The 17,611-nt window shown below is 38.8% G+C and overlaps 1 protein-coding gene across 5 annotated transcripts in view; it reads left to right on the forward strand.

Annotated features, from left to right (window-relative positions):
* The window catches only part of LOC112142621 (cell adhesion molecule 1), a 565,507-nt gene extending 547,896 nt beyond the window's left edge, over positions 1-17,611 (forward strand). For all 5 annotated transcript variants that reach the window (XM_024266107.2, XM_024266110.2, XM_024266109.2 and 2 more), the window contains 2 exons: positions 12,612-12,740; positions 16,836-17,611. In XM_024266107.2, coding sequence (XP_024121875.1) covers positions 12,612-12,740; positions 16,836-16,954 — 248 coding nt within the window. In that variant the 3' untranslated portion in view covers positions 16,955-17,611. The remainder of the gene's footprint in view (positions 1-12,611; positions 12,741-16,835) is intronic.

Consider the following 17,611-nt stretch of genomic DNA (forward strand, 5'->3'; position numbering starts at 1 on the left):
CCGCCGTTGTGCCGGAACAGGATCAGTGGAACGACATCAGGGGCTTTGTGTAGATCTGTGTGTGAAGCAGACCTGAGTGGAGGAAGCTGCTGCAGAAATGAGGAGCTTATCCTGGAAGGAAAGCCAAGACAATAAGTGCATTTACATACGGGCAGTAAACAGGCAGCTGCTCCGGTCAAGGTCGTCCTGCGCTGTTTGCATGAACCCAACGCAACCTGAGTTTAGCAGCTGGATGCTTCCAACTCCTGAGGTGAAATATGGAGGCTAGAACAAGCCTGACTTCCTGTTTGATGAATACATGAAAACACTGCTGGCAAATCAGTTTGGCAAGTAAGTAATCTGGGATTTTGAAATATTGTTTATGCAACCATTGACTGTATATGAGAAGTGGACTGAGTGAGAGTGACGTCAAAACGATTTACTTCCAGGTCCAAGCAAAAGGAGTTAATTTAGTCGCCATCTTTTATGCGATACGAACGCCGCCGTGTTGGAGCCAGATGACTTAGTGGGCAGTGATTGATCCAAGTTGGTCTGAGTTTCTATGGCAACCACTCTCGCCAATCATATGTGCTGGAAGTCCACACCCCATCACTTGAAAGGAGGCTACAAAGAATCTTTTTTAACCAAATATGGAAAAAATATGGGTTATTATGGAAGCCAAAAATTACCTGCCTTAATTTTTTCTTTGGACTGTTTTCTCGCAATAATGAGATCCACTGTCTCATTATCACAAGAAAACATTTGTTTTCTTGTGATAATGAAGAATACACTCGCTCTCCTTTTCCCACAGTGGCCAGTTTTAAGTATTTTTATTTTATGATAAACAACAAAAACAGCAGAAGAAAACACTCACCAAATGATGTTTTTATAGTTTATTTTTGTATTTATCAGTGGATCTCAAACGCTTTCATTCCGTCTCGTGCACCAGCCCCCTTCCCTTATTTCTCTAAAACCCCAAACAAAAAGGCTCAATGACATTTTCTCTGACAAACTGTTTTGTTCTGCTGCAGATTTGTTTTGTGTCTGGACCTCAGCTTTTGATCTTTCTCGTGATAACGAGTTAGTGAATCTCATTATCACGAGAAAACAGCCCAAAAAAAACAGATTATCAAGAAAATGTTGAAAAGAAAAATGTATCAGACTAATAATTATTATTACTAAGTAAAAGTTTATGGTATTACGGTTTCTGGCACTTCTATTTTGGAACGTGAGGGTGGAGGCGTCACTCAGTTTACCTTTTTTTTTTTTTTGGTTTTGTTTAGTCGGTTCAAAACAGAAATCTCCAGTTGATGTCAGTCTGAATACAGACCAAATGCAACGTTCTGGACTGGATCAGACCTGATTTACGCCAACACCGTCCGGACCAACTGACCAACTCCAAGTCATTATCCGAGTCGTTTAGATTTCTGTTTCCTCTGAGCAGACTTCCTCCAGCTGTGGTGTGTGAGCGATGAAAATGGTCAAAGCATTTCGTTATGATGCGTTTAGATGATTCAGAGGCTCATAAGTATGAATGTTTATCTTAGCAGTAAAAACAAGAACACAATTTTCACTTATCCGTAACAGGCTAAACCCACTTTTGGTTTTTGATGCTTTTTATCTATGCTTGTAAAAAAAGAAAAAATATGAAATGTTATTTTTTTTAGGAGCTTCCTCAAACTTTCTCAATATCTGTTACTTACTAACTTAGCGAAATATGTTGATTTTCATTCATCAAAGTTTATTGATCTTAGTTTTAGAAAAAGGGTTTGAGTTATTTAAATAAATAAACGTACTTCTTTGTGTATGATAATTTTTGTGGACAAAGAATTCCCTAATCTATTTTTTTAATTAAAGAAACTTAATTAGCTTTACAAAACCAGCCCCAAACTGTGTGTTGTTTTTGTGGTTTGGTTGTGTGTTTATTATCTTTACTTTAGATTTAGGGGCTAACACTTTTTACATCAATCCGGAGATTTTTCTTTGTAAAATTAAATCTTTTTGTGCTTTTCTTTATTTACTGGGATTGTATTTGGTATATTTGGCTTGAATTTGCAGCAATGAAATAAATTATTTTCAGAATAAGGTTCTATTAATTATCTCTTTAATCAATACAAACAAAAAGCAAACACCAGACTGTTTTAATAATAATAAAAAAAAAAATGTTTCTTTTATTTCTCCAGTTTTTGCTCTTTAGTTTTCTTCCAGTGTTCAGACGGATCCAGTTTAAAAAAATTAAACTACAAGTAAATGTAAGTCTGTTGGCGTAGACAATGTTACCAGATTGGGATATTTTCTACACAAATTGGGCAGGTTTTTATTTAAAATGGACAGTTTTTTGTTCCATCTGCCAACTAAGCAGATAGATAAACGCAAAACTTGCATGAACTCCGTAAGTAAATTCAAGCTCTTTACTATGTATTAAAAGAAACTGACAAAAGTATTGATCTCATCATGCTAGTATCGATACTTCACCTTGATATCGATACTATCGATACTCAGATCCATACATCCACCTCTAGTAGGTTATCCTCCTTTTTTTATTCCTGTGGTCCCCTTTTAGTTTTACCCAGACTTTTCTGCTCTTATCCTCCTCCGACGGCCGCTGCCCACCCCAAACTTTTCTCTCTGGTGACTCCGCCCACTTTCCCAAGTATTCACGCGGCATCATTCAATATTCTAAACAATTTCCCTCTTTCAAACAAACGTGGACTGTATTCATATCATTGCTATGCCACCATCACCTCCTAACTCCCCGAGTATCACTAGGAAGCTACTTGAAAAAAATTGTTGGATTTAAAAGTTTTTAGATTTTCATTAGCATTAGCGTGACAATTTTATAAAGTGGCGTTCCCCTGTTGCTCACGTATTTTTGACCGAAATATTCTGAGTTTTTAATGCATGAATCGTTGGCTCAAGCTGAACAAAATGATATATCATATGATATAAACATGTTAAAAATGTGGGCGGGATTAGCTAAAAACCTCCGTTGCCAAGGTAATTCAAATATTTACTTTTGCCAATTGTTCTAAAAATGACGTAGACTTGTTCATCACCTCCAGGTGACCAAAAAATAATATGGTTGCTATGGAGATAAAACCAACAGAAAGTGTTTTTTTATTTTTTTTTTTTTGTCACAAGGATTTTTAATCAGGCTACAGCATCGCTACAGATTATTTAAGTGCAACGAATGTATATATTACAGACAAAAAAAATCATAAACCAGGAAAATCCTTACGGTTTTATTCTGTGCAGCGAAATAGCTGTTACTCTTGTTCAGGTAGAATCTTATTGAAAGTGAGGCTGTCCATACTGTGAATGGTGATGCTCAGGTGTCAGAAATGCGGTGTCCTTGCAGATTTGTGTCTTCCTGCCACCGTTCATGCCTGCATCACACCAGTGCACAGTTGTCTGAAGCTCAGCAGCAGGGATGGAAGCGGCTGAAAACAGCACTTTTCCACATGTCTCAGGCTTCCTGCAGAGTAGTTATTTGCAAAAATGATTGGCATCTTCTTCTGGAAAGCCTTAATGCACCACAGTAACAGCTGAAATGTCACATTTTACTTCACCTGAGTAAGACTCCTCCACTGTCACCCCTGTGGAGAAGTCCTCCTACAGTTGCAGTTTTAACATAACATGTCATTTTTCCATAAAAATTCACATGAGGCTTGACATGCTCCATCGTATTGAAGACAACAGCAGTGAGTGCAAAAAAACGGAATGTTTTCAGGCAAAGACTGCAGGCTCCTGCGTCTCAAATTCACCTGTTTCTCTTTGATTTGCCTCAAATTAAACAAAACAAAACAGGTGAAACCAAAAGAACAAAGCTTACATTTTGCTGTTTATTTAAGCCAAAATACACGTATATTCATTCTACTAGCACTGACTTAGTGGAATTTTATCCTCTAAACGTTTCGGTAAAGCACCAATAAATTCATCGAGATGTTTTGTTGCAACCAAATTTTTTACTTTATTATGCACATTTTTGGCCTTCAAGAGAATTATTTAATTTTAAGTAAAGTTAGCATCTTTTAATGATACAAAATAAGCAATTGAGCAACAGCTTTTGCTGTTAGATCGATCAGATATTTTCAACTCTAACAAAGTTTTCCCATTTTTCTATCAGACTAAACTGAGCAGCTTCAGATCAAATCACCATTTTGAGAGATTCACTTTTTGTTTAAAGCAATTTTCTGACTTGAATTTGTGCAGCACCTTTTGCACATGGTTCAATTTAAAGTAAGCTACAGAGAGTTCATGGTTTACATTTTTATTGTTCTTCAAGAAAAACTGAACACCTGTAAATTTTTCCTCTAAACTCCCAATCAGAGATCATTCACGGTCAAAGCTGAGCGATCTGATGGAATAACTGCATTTGTCTGACGTTTAATGAGACTCGGTTTGTTGCTTCCCAACATTCTTCATCACCAGACTCCAATTTTATTTTTTATTTTTATTTTATTTTTTGATCATCTGGAGGTAACAAACAGCTCAATGTGATTTTATAGAAGATTCTGCAAAAGTGTTTTTTTGGATTTCCTTGGCAACCAGGTTTTCTTTTAGCCACGCCCACATTCCTAATATGGTCGTATTTTATCCTAAATTGTTTAGTTCAGCTTGAGCCAAAGATTCGTTCATTAAAGGCTCACAATATTCTGGCATTCCGTTCAAAATCTACAACTTCAAAGTTGTGGTGGTCACAAGATAGATGAAAATCCTTTGGAGGAGTTTACATTTATAGAAGGTTGAAAAAGTGATTTATTTTTAAGGGCCAATAAAATGCTATTCTTGAGACTCTTGGAGTAAACTTTATCCATATATATGATCATGTATTACCTTTGCCACACTAAAGAACGCTTTGAGGAATTTTCTTACCGACTCGATCTCTCAGTCTCCGCCTTTCAGAACTTGTGGGTGCCGCCTATTTCATGACATCATCCTAGAGTCGGCCTCGGCAGCATGTCTGCGTTTTTCCCAAGGAAAATCAAACACTGGAACTTTTGCAGCGTTGGATGTGCATGTCATGCATATAAATAGATAGCATTTTGAAAATCTCCGCTTGTTTCGCAGAAAAAGTGTTCGCGTTATTCTGGGGGTGGAGCTGGCAGTGCAGGCTCTTCCTGGAAGGGGCTGTTCCTCTCTTTGTGACATCACAATGTTGGGATCCGCTCGTTTTTGTGGGTTGGAAGGGGCTGTGTGAATAGATCAAAATACTGCTTTGGGGTTGTTCATTGTGAGGAATTAACATTATAATGTGCTTAAAAACTCAAAGAAGTGAATATAGGGCTTTTCCTTTGACATAATGTGACTTTTTGGGTTTTTTACTTTTTTGCTTGATATCTTCACAAATTTGCACACATCCTACTAAGTTAAGTCTACAGCCACAACCAAATTCTCAATGACCTTTGACCTCAGGAAGCCACCATCAATTAATTTTTTGAGCCCCATTTGTGTTTGAGGTCATTCGCTATGCCAAAAATTAATTTTCCCCGTGTACTAGGCACATTTTGAGGAGTTATTGAGTATGTTGAGGGCAAAATTTAACCTTGCTGTGAAGAAAAGTTAAAAAAAAAAAAACCTTAATTAAAATATATATATATTTCACTTTAAGAAGAAGAAGAAGAAAGAATCATTAAAATATCCTTGTAATCCAGGTCATGATAATTTCCCACCTTTATAGTATTTTATATACTTCTTATGATAGCTGTCTCTTCTACAGCCGCATTCATTCTGATAATAACATCTTATTAAAACTCCTCGTTCGCCTGTCTAACGATGTTTTTAGTGCTGCAGTGTTCTTGAATATCACAATACGCTTTTGCTTCACACCTTTTCAGACGTTTGAGCCTTGAAAACGACTAAATCCTTCCACCGCCTGTCAGCAAGTTTCATATTCAAAACTCTCCCCTTCTGCTTTATTTGACCTATTCGCAGAGCTTTCTTGTTTGCTGAGTGGTTTTAATGTTCTGCCAGCCTTTCAGAAAAAAACAGCAGTTTGACATTTTGAAAAAGTCTCATTGAACCCTCGGCCAAGGCGCTCTGTATGTTCAGCGCGTAGCGTGCTGCCCGAGAGGCGTAAGAATTAACAGACATTTTGAAAGTGGGCTCAATGAACAGGTTCACGGGGACTTTAATTACATTCACTCCTTTAACCGCCAGTGTTGTTGGCAACGGAGGTGAATCTTGACAAGCCAATGTGCTCTTATGACAGCCCACCAGCACGTCTCTGCCCCGCCTGATTGGTGCTCTGTCCACAGGCGCACCAGTGAAATAACTAATGCTTAATTAGCAGATTAGTAGATCCAATTAGCAGATCTCCTCCGTCTCAAATCACGCCTCCGTCAATATGTCCTATGAGATACGAGACGCCGCCGTGTTCTTCCCTCTCCCCGCCGAAATGACCACTCGTGATTGACTGCTGCGTGCTTTGTTTAGCCCCGTGGACACCTTGTTTGAAGCTCGCTCTTGATTAATCATTTATACTTCAAGCACATTTTAAAGTAAGACTGAGCTGCGTGTCGGCTCTGAGGTAAGCCCCAGCAACAATGATGTAACACAAAAGCAAACAAGTCTTATTTTCTCAAACACAGACGGTCTGTGTAGAGAATGATGGGTCGCTTTTAATCACAAGTTCTTTTAAGTACTTCATTCTTAGTCTTAAATGATTGCAATACTTGTGTTGAAAAACAATAAAAGCTGCTTGTTAGTTAATTAAAAAAATACTTTACACTTCTTTTTTCCTTTGCTAATGTTCTTGAAAAATAACGGAGTCCTAATAAATAACTCGTCCTGCCAACATTTCCATTCTAAGATGAGTTTTTTAAATGAACTGCAGAAACTAAGTGAAGCTACATTAAGTGCCTTAATTACCCTTTCTGCTTCCCAACTCACCACCACTGGAAAAAGATGCTCCAATTTTCCCTCACATTCACAACCGTCTGAAAAACTAATTTCATTCAACTCCAAAAATGATCCTTGAGGGGAAATTGGACATCAGAAAAAAAAAATCAAAATAAAACAAAATATTAGCATTAAAAAACTAATAAAATGAGGAAAAAAATAATAATTGTAGACACCTTAAAATCAGTTTAGTTTATTAATTTATCAGGACTCCATACAAAAACATTAATCTTAAAAAGTACAGATGCTTGCACCAGATTTTAATAGCTAAATGTGTGAATGTTTTGTAATCTGGTTTTTCTTTATTATTAATCCTTGTTTATTCTTTCGTACGTTTTTTTGATTCTTGAAAACTCAATCAGACTTTCTTGTTAAGAACATTCCTGCTTCTACTTTTGGTATTTGTACATTTTATGACTTTTAAGATTTAAGCAGTTTATGTGTTTTTTTCGCCCCATTGAAAATGAATGGGATTTTTTTCACAATCCTGTAAATTCTTCTATTTCTGCAATCAAAACATTCAGCAGGTTCAGGAGTTTCATGCTTGCACTATTACTTAAGTCTTTTTTTACATTGTATGCGATTGTTGAAATTTTATGCCAATTTTTACGTTTCTTTTGTTTGTTTTTTTCCACATAACTTAAAATGTTTGTGCACTTTCTGCAAATTATCCAACATTGATATCAAAATGTTCAGCAAGTTCAGGACATTCATGTTTTTACTTTTGGTATTCATACTTTTTACACATCTTTTAATTTTTTTGCAAGTTTTGCGATCGTTTTCACAAAATTCTTCTAATTCTTTGTGCATTTTGAAACCCATGCAACATTAGTATCAGAACCTCCAGGACATTCAGGACATTTCTTTTGGTGTTTATGAATTTTTACGCAATTTTTGAAAGTTCTTGAAATTTTCACGATTTTTCAATAATTTTTTCAAGAGATTTTTCAAATTTATGTGCACTTTCTGCAAATTATGCAAGTTTGGCATCAAAACGTTCATCTCATTCCGGACATTATCCAGCTATTAGAGTTAATTGCTTCAGTATCTTTACTGACCACATTCTGCAGAAATCATCCACACAAGCACCATTGCAGGTAATGAAACTTTTCTAGTTTCTAGTTTCCATCTGTAGTCCCTTCACAAAACAGCACATTATGGCTAAACATAAACATATTTACCAATTTAGAATAGTTTTATGTAAATGATTGTGGTATGATAATGCTCTTCCAGGTGTGCGTTAACGTGGAAGTTATCATCTGACGCAAAAATTAGAATCACAAAAAAATAATAATGCTCTTAAATGTCTGTAATTGATGAATTAATCACAAGAAATCTAAAATCTTGTTCTTGCTCCTCTTTACTCCTCAGTGCATGGTACAAAATAGGGTTACACTATAAACATGTTCAATTACATTTTAATATGTTTAAGTTGATTAAAACAGTTTGAAGTGGTGCTGATATGAAGTAACACAACTTAACCCACACTTTTAAGTACTTTTTTTCCCATTTTGTTGATATAAATCCATAGTCTTTCATCACTTTTTTAGTTTCTTTTCAGAACATACATTTGAATTATTCAGCTTTTACTGTGAAAAACTTGACATTTCATATCAAAGACGGAGCAACAGAGAGCCAAAATAAACAGAAGCAAAAGAAATATTCTAGATTTAAGAGTCAGAGTGTTTGTAAAGTTGAAAAAAAAACTATTTTAAATTTCGGATTGTTTAATCTGGGTCACAAATCTCAAAGGAAACGGTCACAACTGCTGCTCTGATGTGGATCTTTCTTCTTCCTCATCCAGCAGAAAGTTTCAAACATGATTTTTAAGAACTGCTATAATTGAGGGAAATCCACGTTTCTTTCATTCCTAAAACAATGACCCGTGCAGTTAAAAGTCTGACTCCCTATGTGAGATAATAACACTCAGCCTGCATATCACTCAGCAAAACTAATTGCACATAAGTGATACTTTCTGGTGTGACATGCTAATTGCTTTTTCTGCTCGGATGGAGCGTTCAGAGCCGGTTCCCGCTCATTAAAGTCCACAGAAAGTGTTTGGATGCTTTTTAGGTGTTTTTGTGACGGAAATCTTCTGACTTTCCATTTTTTTTGGATGTTGGGAGCACAGAGGACAGGAAATGCAGCACTCCTGGATTCTGACTGAACAGAAGCTTCTCTCTAGCGACACCAAGAGGACACGACAGCCGGGTCGTTGGAATTCACACGGCAGAACCTATTATAGCATGAGGCGACATGAAACACCCAAAAAAAGGTTGTTTGTTAGGTGGACCTAAACGATTTCTTATTTCCTTCCTTCTGAAATTAATTTGAATTGGAAAGTTTGATTAGAGCCATCAAGGATGATCCGGCGCGAGCGTCCGCCGGCTTGACCAGCAGCTCCGCCGCCGCCGCCCCGGGAGCCAAAGTCCACATTAACATTGTAATAAGGAAGTGTGTTAAAGCACAAGTCTCGCAGCTTGACAAGAGCGAATTGGATGTCAGAAGGATTCCTGCTCGCTTTAATTGAATCTGCCAAGCACAAAAAAGGAAAATCTGAAGTCAAAATAAGCAATTAGATCTCTCAGGTAATGTTTTGTTGAGTTTGACAGGTGGAGGGGCTCTGCCCTCCCCGCGGGAGCGCAGTCCTGTGGGCCGGATGAGGATGTTTCGTTGTTTGTTCATCAAGTGTTGGTCTTGTGTTGTCTGTGGATGGAGATCTGCTGTTAGTGACTCACTCCAGCTAATGGACGCTCCAGATACATGATCCGACTGATGAAAACTCCTGCCGTTTAGTGTCCTGGTTTCACTTCTGGGATTACAATTCCTGTTTTTGACTTTTCCAAAGTGTTAAACCCCCAAAATGAACAAACCACTTTGTAACAACCACAAATAAAGAAAGATGAACCAATAAACATGTCCCCAGTTTGGAGGTTTTGGTATGTTTGCCTCTTTTAAACTTTTAAATTTTAAAATTTTAAGTCGGCAATCTTTCGTTTTTTAAGTTTACAATACTTGGTAATTTTAGGTAATATTTTTAATTGGTTCTTATACTTGTATCATCATGAGTGTTTCTTTTTTTTTCTTGTGTCAAATGGACCTTGAGTCTGTAATAAAGCATCTACAATAAACTTATCCATTTTCATGATGCCGTTTTTAAAAAAAAAAAAAAAAAAAACTTGTATCATTTCTAGGACATAGTTTCTGCAGAGCGGCAGGAGTTCAGAAATTCACCTCTAAGTTGTGGGCGGGAACTTTAGCATGAAGCAACTCCACCCCCCTTTCCGTCACCATTACTGAGAGCTCTCTGTTTATATGGAGTGACTTTTGTGCCACCATATCGCAAACAAAAGTCATAGTTTTGAGATCAAAATTTCCAAAATTGCACAAAAATGTGAATTTTAAAGAATTAAACTTCATAATTTGCAAATTAAACTGAAACTTATAAACATAAAATCAAAGATGGGGAAAAGAAAAAGTGAGATGAGAGACGTGAGAAAATAATTTTTGAAAGCAAATATTTTAAATATACATTTGCAAATTCTGAAGTTTTATTCTTTATTAAATTCTGTTTGGAATTTAGGAAATTTTGAACTCACAACCTCGAGATGTGGTGGCACAAAAATTACTTCATACACCCAGAGTTCAAACTTCATTTAACTCTTGATTCATATCATGAAGAAATACTCAGAAACACAATTTTTAATCTTAGTCTTCTTCGTAGACGTCCTCCATCATCAGAGAAATGGAACAGAAGTGTCCTTATTACAATGTTCTAAGAAAACTCTGTGTGGTTTACAACTTTATCAAAATTTTCCATTAAATCATAATTATGCAAATAAACACAAAATATTAGGAGATAAGTCATTGAAAAACACGGATGTGAAAGTATTTTGATGTACAGCAGAGACGGTCACATTTCTGCCACCACATTAGCATCATCTATCAAAGGAGACGTTGGCGTCTTATTCACCTTCTGATACCTCACATCTGTCACGAAAAGGGCAAAAATGGAGGGAAAAATGCTGTGCATCTAAGCTTAATGCTGATTTCATGTCCGGTGTGAACTTCCATCAACCAATCAGGCACGTGACGTGTTCAGTGACTCAATCAAAGGGTGGTAAAATAAATCCAAGATGGCCGCTCCCATCCATTTTCTTAACCCACCGATGTGAGAAACTATTTCAAACAGGGTCCGCCAGAACTAGCGAGCACAGTGGCTAGCGTCAAGCGAGGGCAGCATGGCGAGCTCAACCTCAAATGTTCAAACTAGACCACGGACAAATGAAAGTAACGTTTAAAACGGCCAACAGGAGTGAAGTACGCCGCACACAGAGAGACTCTGAATGATCTGGTGAACCCAGACATGGCGACGAGCTTTCTAGCATCTCTTTAGAGACGAATCGCTCAACATCATCCATGTTTTTCATGATGTGGCAACAAATGAAGTCTAGAAAACTTTGGCGGTTGCTCTGCAGTCGGGGCACCAAGGCGTCAAACAATAAATTTAATGTAAGGCGCTAAATTGATGCACAAATCGCGTCTGGTGTGAATGCAGCTTTAAAGTGTCACCAAACTGGGCAGGTGGAGGCTGACTCCATTCTAGGTCCAGATTTGAAAAATGCACAAAAGGGGGCGGGGTTGAGCGGGGGAGGTGTGGTCTGGATCTGGGATTGACAGTCACAGTGAGGTTAGCTTGAGGTAACTGAAGGATCTTTTTATGATTGTCTGGATGAAAATAATTTTAAAAAATCATGAGGTTCAGGAGGCTGAAGCAGACCTCCCCCCCAACCCAACTGGCGGCTAGCCAGTTTTCTAAGGTCTGGGTTGGCGAGCAATCAAGCTCCGCCTCTCTCAGCGTAGCGGACTGACCTCCGCTGCCCTCTGCATCAACAGTGAGCCCCACCGCCTCTCTCTGCGTCACGAGCTACAACTCTCGTTGTTGAGCGTTCAAATATGGGCGGGGCTTTTATACTGGAGCTGTGGAGCGCAATGATGTGAAACTTCTGGAATGTTGTGGGACTTAAACCATCTGACCAATCACAAAAGTCAACTGTAATATATTGTTTCAACCTGTAGGGGGCAGCACACAGACATATACTTTCTATGACTATAATTTCAAGAATTAAATAAGTTTGTTTAAATTTTCAAAAATTTGTCAACAGACAGCATTTTTAAATCCCTGTTTATAGAGGTCAACAGCCTTGAAAAAGTTCATTTAGGGTTTGATTTCCCTTTAAACTTGTTTGTTGAGGTTAAATATTTCTTATGTCATTATTTTAAAACAATCTATTCAACAAGCAGTTTTTAAAACATATATATTATTTTTTTTTTGTTTCAATAAAGCTTTTTATTCAATTCATTAAAAGAGGTAAAAGTGTCTCATGTTTTCAAGTTCATGATGGATGCACCCTCACTTATATTTGACGTCTTCTCCTCCGAGACAGCAGAACAACGTTCACGCCGCCTGATAAGCAGCTCTAAATTTACTCAGCTCTGTGGGCTCGACTCCCAGCAACAGGCGACCAACACAATCATGCTCCAGTGTTGTTAAGCAGCATATTTCGGGCTCTGCAAGCTTCCAGCATTAAGTGTAATCTACATCTCTATCACATTTCGCTGTCAGACGTCCCCGCGGGGGTTTTGGTGGCTGATTGCTGTTCCCGCTTTGTAGCAGCCGGTCTGAACGCCTCTGTTCCCCGCATTGATTTTCTTTTTCCCTCTGCTTTCAGACTCTCGAGCCGGAGAGGGCGCGCCGAGAACGGTGGACCACGCAGTCATCGGGGGAGTGGTGGCCGTGGTCGTCTTCGCCATGCTCTGCCTACTCATCGTCTTAGGTCGCTACTTTGCGAGACACAAAGGTATGAAACCGGTTGTAGGGAGACAAATGTGTGGGATTGGAGGACAAATTAATTAATCTGAAATGTAAAGATCACAGAAAAATCAAGCACCTGTTGACCGTGAGGAGTGCTGGAGGTTTTTGGGTCGTAGAAGTATAAAGGAAGTTTTCGTTTTGAGACCCGTAGCGACGCACCGCCAGTTAGCATGAAAGAGCGGCGCACTGCTGGGTGGGTGGAAGAAGGAATTTGGTGAGGGTGCTAATTTTTTTGATTGTCGAGTTTTTTCTGTTTTAAACACTTTTCCTTTTTTCTGTTTTTTATTTGCTTTATGTAAAACCCTTTGTGCTTCCAACTAAATGAAAAGCGCTACACTAATAAATAAAGGCTTGACGTTTACAGCCCCTCAAAACCCCAAGCTAGCATTAGCTGTGCAACAAAAATGGTAACTATCTAGTCGCACAGTTTAAGCCAGATTCCAGCTCGGACAAGGACAACAAAGACGTTCATGGATCTATTTGTCTGCAAGTGGAAGCCTCAGAATGGAGCTTGTGGCCTTCTGATAGTAGCTTCTCTATCACAGCTACAAGTTAAAGTCCAATTTTTTGTCACATGATTGTGAAATTTGTTCTCCGCTTTGACCCATCCCCCGGGGGAGTGGTGAGCTGCAGACACAGCCGCACTCAGGGAGGCACTGAGTTCCACTTTTAGAGTCTTTGGTATGACTCGGCCAGGATTTGAACCCACGACCTTCCAGTCTCAGGGTGGACACTCTACCAGAAGGTCACTCAAATGTTTTTTTTCAGATTCACAACTATTTGAACAAAAAAATACTCAAAAAAATGTTTTTTTTGTTTTTTTTTATCTTAATTTTCCCAATATATTTAATTATCAATTAAAGTGGGTTTTCAAGTTAACCAATAAAAATCTAATGTTTTATAGAACTTTTGCACCACAAAGAAACTGAAAAAAATCTGTTTTTTTAGTAGTTTAGATTTATTTAATGTTTAAAGTCCTCCAAATAATAATGCATTCCCCAAACTGTTTTTTTGTTCTCATCCAGCGTGTCCTGCTCACTTCATTCTTGTTTGATTACATAATTGAACGGTATCTAAAGGATAGAGACGTCCACGGGTTAGTACTGATGATGAGTAAAATTACATTTTCCATGCAGCCCTGATGAATACGATGACAAATGTGGAAAGCCGGCCGCATCGCAGCAGAATAATTACAATCTATAGCAGATTTCACACTTTGCTGTTTCTCATGCAGGAGGAAATGGATTTGGGAACATTAACCACTTTAGAGGAGGAAGCCTTGTAAATGTGGAGCATTAGATGAAGAAAATCGTTTCTTCTGGAGCGTCTCCTCTGATTTCTGTGTGCACGTTTACACGTGGACCTGCTGAACTTGAAGGAAAAGCGGCGTGCGTCCGTGAGGTTGGAGTTTAAAGGAGCGCCACAGCGTCCTCCTGACCCGCGCGCTTCATTACGTGCAGCCGGCCTGACCTTTCCAGACACTAACGCCGACTCCGTTAGCTTCACAGCTGCGTGTCAACAACTGCCAGGGCCTGCTGATTAAATTTAGCCGTGCGTGCGTCAAACAAGTGCCCTTTTCTCACACTAAATATGTAATATTAATGGATTCATCAGTCTGTTGATCACGCCGTGACCTTTTTTTTAAAAACATCACTTTTGCTCACAACTTCTTCCACACCAACCTGTGAGAGTAATGGAAAGATCTGTGAGGGCCAACAGGCATGTGTGAAGAATGTCAAGTGATGAGGAGTGAACACGAGCGGCACTCTCAAACCGCTGGAGGAGGAGCGACTCGGGTTAACTCGATGGGAAGTTTACCAACACATTAAAGCAGAGTGTCAGCTGGATTATCTTACTAAATCCCTACTGTTCTAAAGGGGATGAAACGGGGATCAAAGTCGTAAATCACTCGGTGAGCCCAAAGAGCTAAAATAACCATGCTCATTTTTATCTATGGGCGTGCTGCGGCCAACAGGTCGTATTGAACACTTACAAGAATTAAGGCTAAAGTCTGATTTCCTCTGGCTCCTCTGCATCAGATCTCCAGTGCGTTTGCATTGCTCTAATGCACGAGTGTCATTCAACCAGTCTGATCTCAAGTGGGCGGAGCCAGTAACATAATAGCCAAATAACGTGTGTTCATCTTGTTATCTGCAGCTTTGTTTTTGTTTTATCCGTTCTTCCTGGAAAGCTCCACGTCAATCTTTGTTCTTGGTAATTTGGGTGTCGCACCTGATAATATTTATAGCAACTTAACAAGTAAATCTTTTTTAAAGCTAGCCAAGACCTGTCAGAACCATTGACTGTATCAGAGAACTGGACAGAGTCGGTGTGATGTCACTCACCGAAAATGCTTTACTTATGGCTCCAGCCAAATGAAGTCAATTTTTTGACTTTTTAAATTATCAAAGGCCATCTGATCAATTGTAACCGAAATTGTACAATATTTTCTAAATGTCCTACCTGGTTGTATTGTTTTCCCTCTTAGATCAAATGTCAGTATTCCTCCTGCAGAACGCTCCACAGCTGCTTCCCCCAAAATCCTCTAGATGATATTAAACGAGTCGTGGATTATTTCTCTCTGACAACCCGGTCATAATTAGACGAATGTTACAGGAACTTGATTAAATGCTGCTTGTTTGATTATGAAGATCATTCAGATTTTCTTCTTTTAATTGATGCTAATGCTACCGCTAGCTTTCCATGACGGTGATGAGACGTAGATCTGCAGAAGATCTTTTCCGTCCAGTTAAGGTTGATTACATTTCTGTGTTCACAAAATCTCTAAAATCAGAGCTGAAGTCAGACAAATTCAACGTGTCTGACAATAAAGAAAAACTATTAACTTGTTATTTTCTGATGTAGCTCCACTTTGCTGATGCTCATAATCATGTCTGATTCCTGTGGGATAATAAAGGCAAACAAGGATAAAAATAATTTGAAACCGGCAAAAAATATATACTGAAAGGATTATTCGCACATAATTTACTAAATGCTTATGGCCAAATTTGAACTTTTGTCTTGGCTGCTCTTATTTTGAAAGCTGAAAATACGTAGCTTTATAAAATACTCACTGTGCCACTTGGTAAACATTCTTATTTTTACAAATTACCTCTTAAAATACCCATAAAAAACACCAAATACATATTATTCCAACAACTAGATTTAGCCTTGAGCGCAGTTAAAACACGCGGAGCCAACATGCAGTGATGTGCATCTTGTCTGCTCCTATTCAATGTGGCTAACAGGAATTTCCATCAGTTTTTGTGTTAATCACACTTAAAACACGTGTGAATAACGTCAAGCAAAATAGAACTCATTGCAATAATATCTGCTCAAATGAAAGGTTGATATTTTCAATAGATTCTCAAACATTGAAGGAATACTTAAATTTGTATTTTAATTTGTGAACAATATAATTGAAAATAAAGTTCGGCAGGACATTCATAAATAAATATCGTCCTTTTTTCTGTTGAAATTGTTAAGGTTCCCGTTAATTATTTACATAAAAGTGTGTTAAACTGCGTTCAACTTCAGAAATTCAGCTTTGCCGTTCTCAATCCGATAACCGGAAGTCACTGTTCACATGTCTATTGTCAAGAAGATGTTCAAAAAAAAAAAAAAAGGTATCAGGGCAAGAATGTTTAGTCTGAACACTAAAATAACTTAGTAAAAGCTGTTTATTTCTCTGTATAAGTCTGTTTTGGCTTCTTGGAGCCAGCAGACACTTCCTGTTTGGAACGTCGAGGGGGAGGGGTCACTCAGTCCAGTTCTCATGTACAGATTTCTGGTTAGAAAGTTTCCCTCCTCGTCACATGTAGAGTTGTTTCCCTGCAGCGTGTCATGCTCAGGATGGTGAACCCATCGTGTAGATGAGGTTTAAAGTGTCCTCTTCTACTGAAGACGACGAGGTTAATTTGAAGGTGCGATCCTCGTCTCCATCGATGGTTTTCATCCGTAATTCTGCATGAAAAGCAGGAAAATGTGAATATGGCAGATCAGCTGGAGGATAATTGAAGCTTCTTTCTCCCTAAGCAGCAGGTTTTGATCAGCTCTTTGACTCCGCCCTCCCTCGTTTCAGGGACCTACTTCACACACGAAGCCAAAGGGGCGGACGACGCCGCGGACGCGGACACGGCCATCATCAACGCCGAGGGAGGCCACACCAACTCCGACGAGAAGAAGGAGTACTACATCTGATCTCAACCGGACCCCCCCTCGCTTCCAAAGTCCTCCTCGGGACACGGAGCAGTATTTTTATTGGGGGGGAGTGAATCGGGCAGGGAGGGGGGACTGAAGAAGGGCTTCTGAGCTGGATCGCTTTTAGAGAAGGTCGGACCGTAGAGAGGTTTTAAAGAGCAGCCTGGTTTCAAGCCGTTGTTTAGTCTAGTCTGCAGACGTAGATGGAATGTTTTGTGTGTTTAAACAAAAACAAACAAAAAAAAAGGTTTAAAAAAATATTTAAAATAAAAAAAAAAAGGTGGGGTTTTCAGTAAACTGAGAAGGGGGCGGGGTTGGGGGGCGGGAGGGTTTGCCAGACGTTGCCAGAAATCACTGTAGAGAGCTTCACCATTCAACACCTTTCCCTACTGCTGATTTGATTTGGTTTTTGCAGAAACTTCTGTGCCTTGTTCGGAATTTTCTTTGTTTTTATCCACATCCGTGTTGACATCACTTCTTCCCGCTTTTCCCGCCTCACCAGCCACGCTCGTCTTTGGCTCAGAGCGCCCGCCACTCATGTCTGTAAGTGTCTGCGCGCCCTCTCCTGCATCACAAAAACTTTCCAGTATACTGTGATTTGTCTCAAGCCATTTTTCCCTCAACTTTTGACAGCTCCAAGGAAAAAAAAAAAAAAAA

The sequence above is a fragment of the Oryzias melastigma genome, linkage group LG14 (genome assembly GCF_002922805.2).
Source record: "Oryzias melastigma strain HK-1 linkage group LG14, ASM292280v2, whole genome shotgun sequence".
In the NCBI taxonomy this organism is placed as follows: domain Eukaryota; kingdom Metazoa; phylum Chordata; class Actinopteri; order Beloniformes; family Adrianichthyidae; genus Oryzias; species Oryzias melastigma.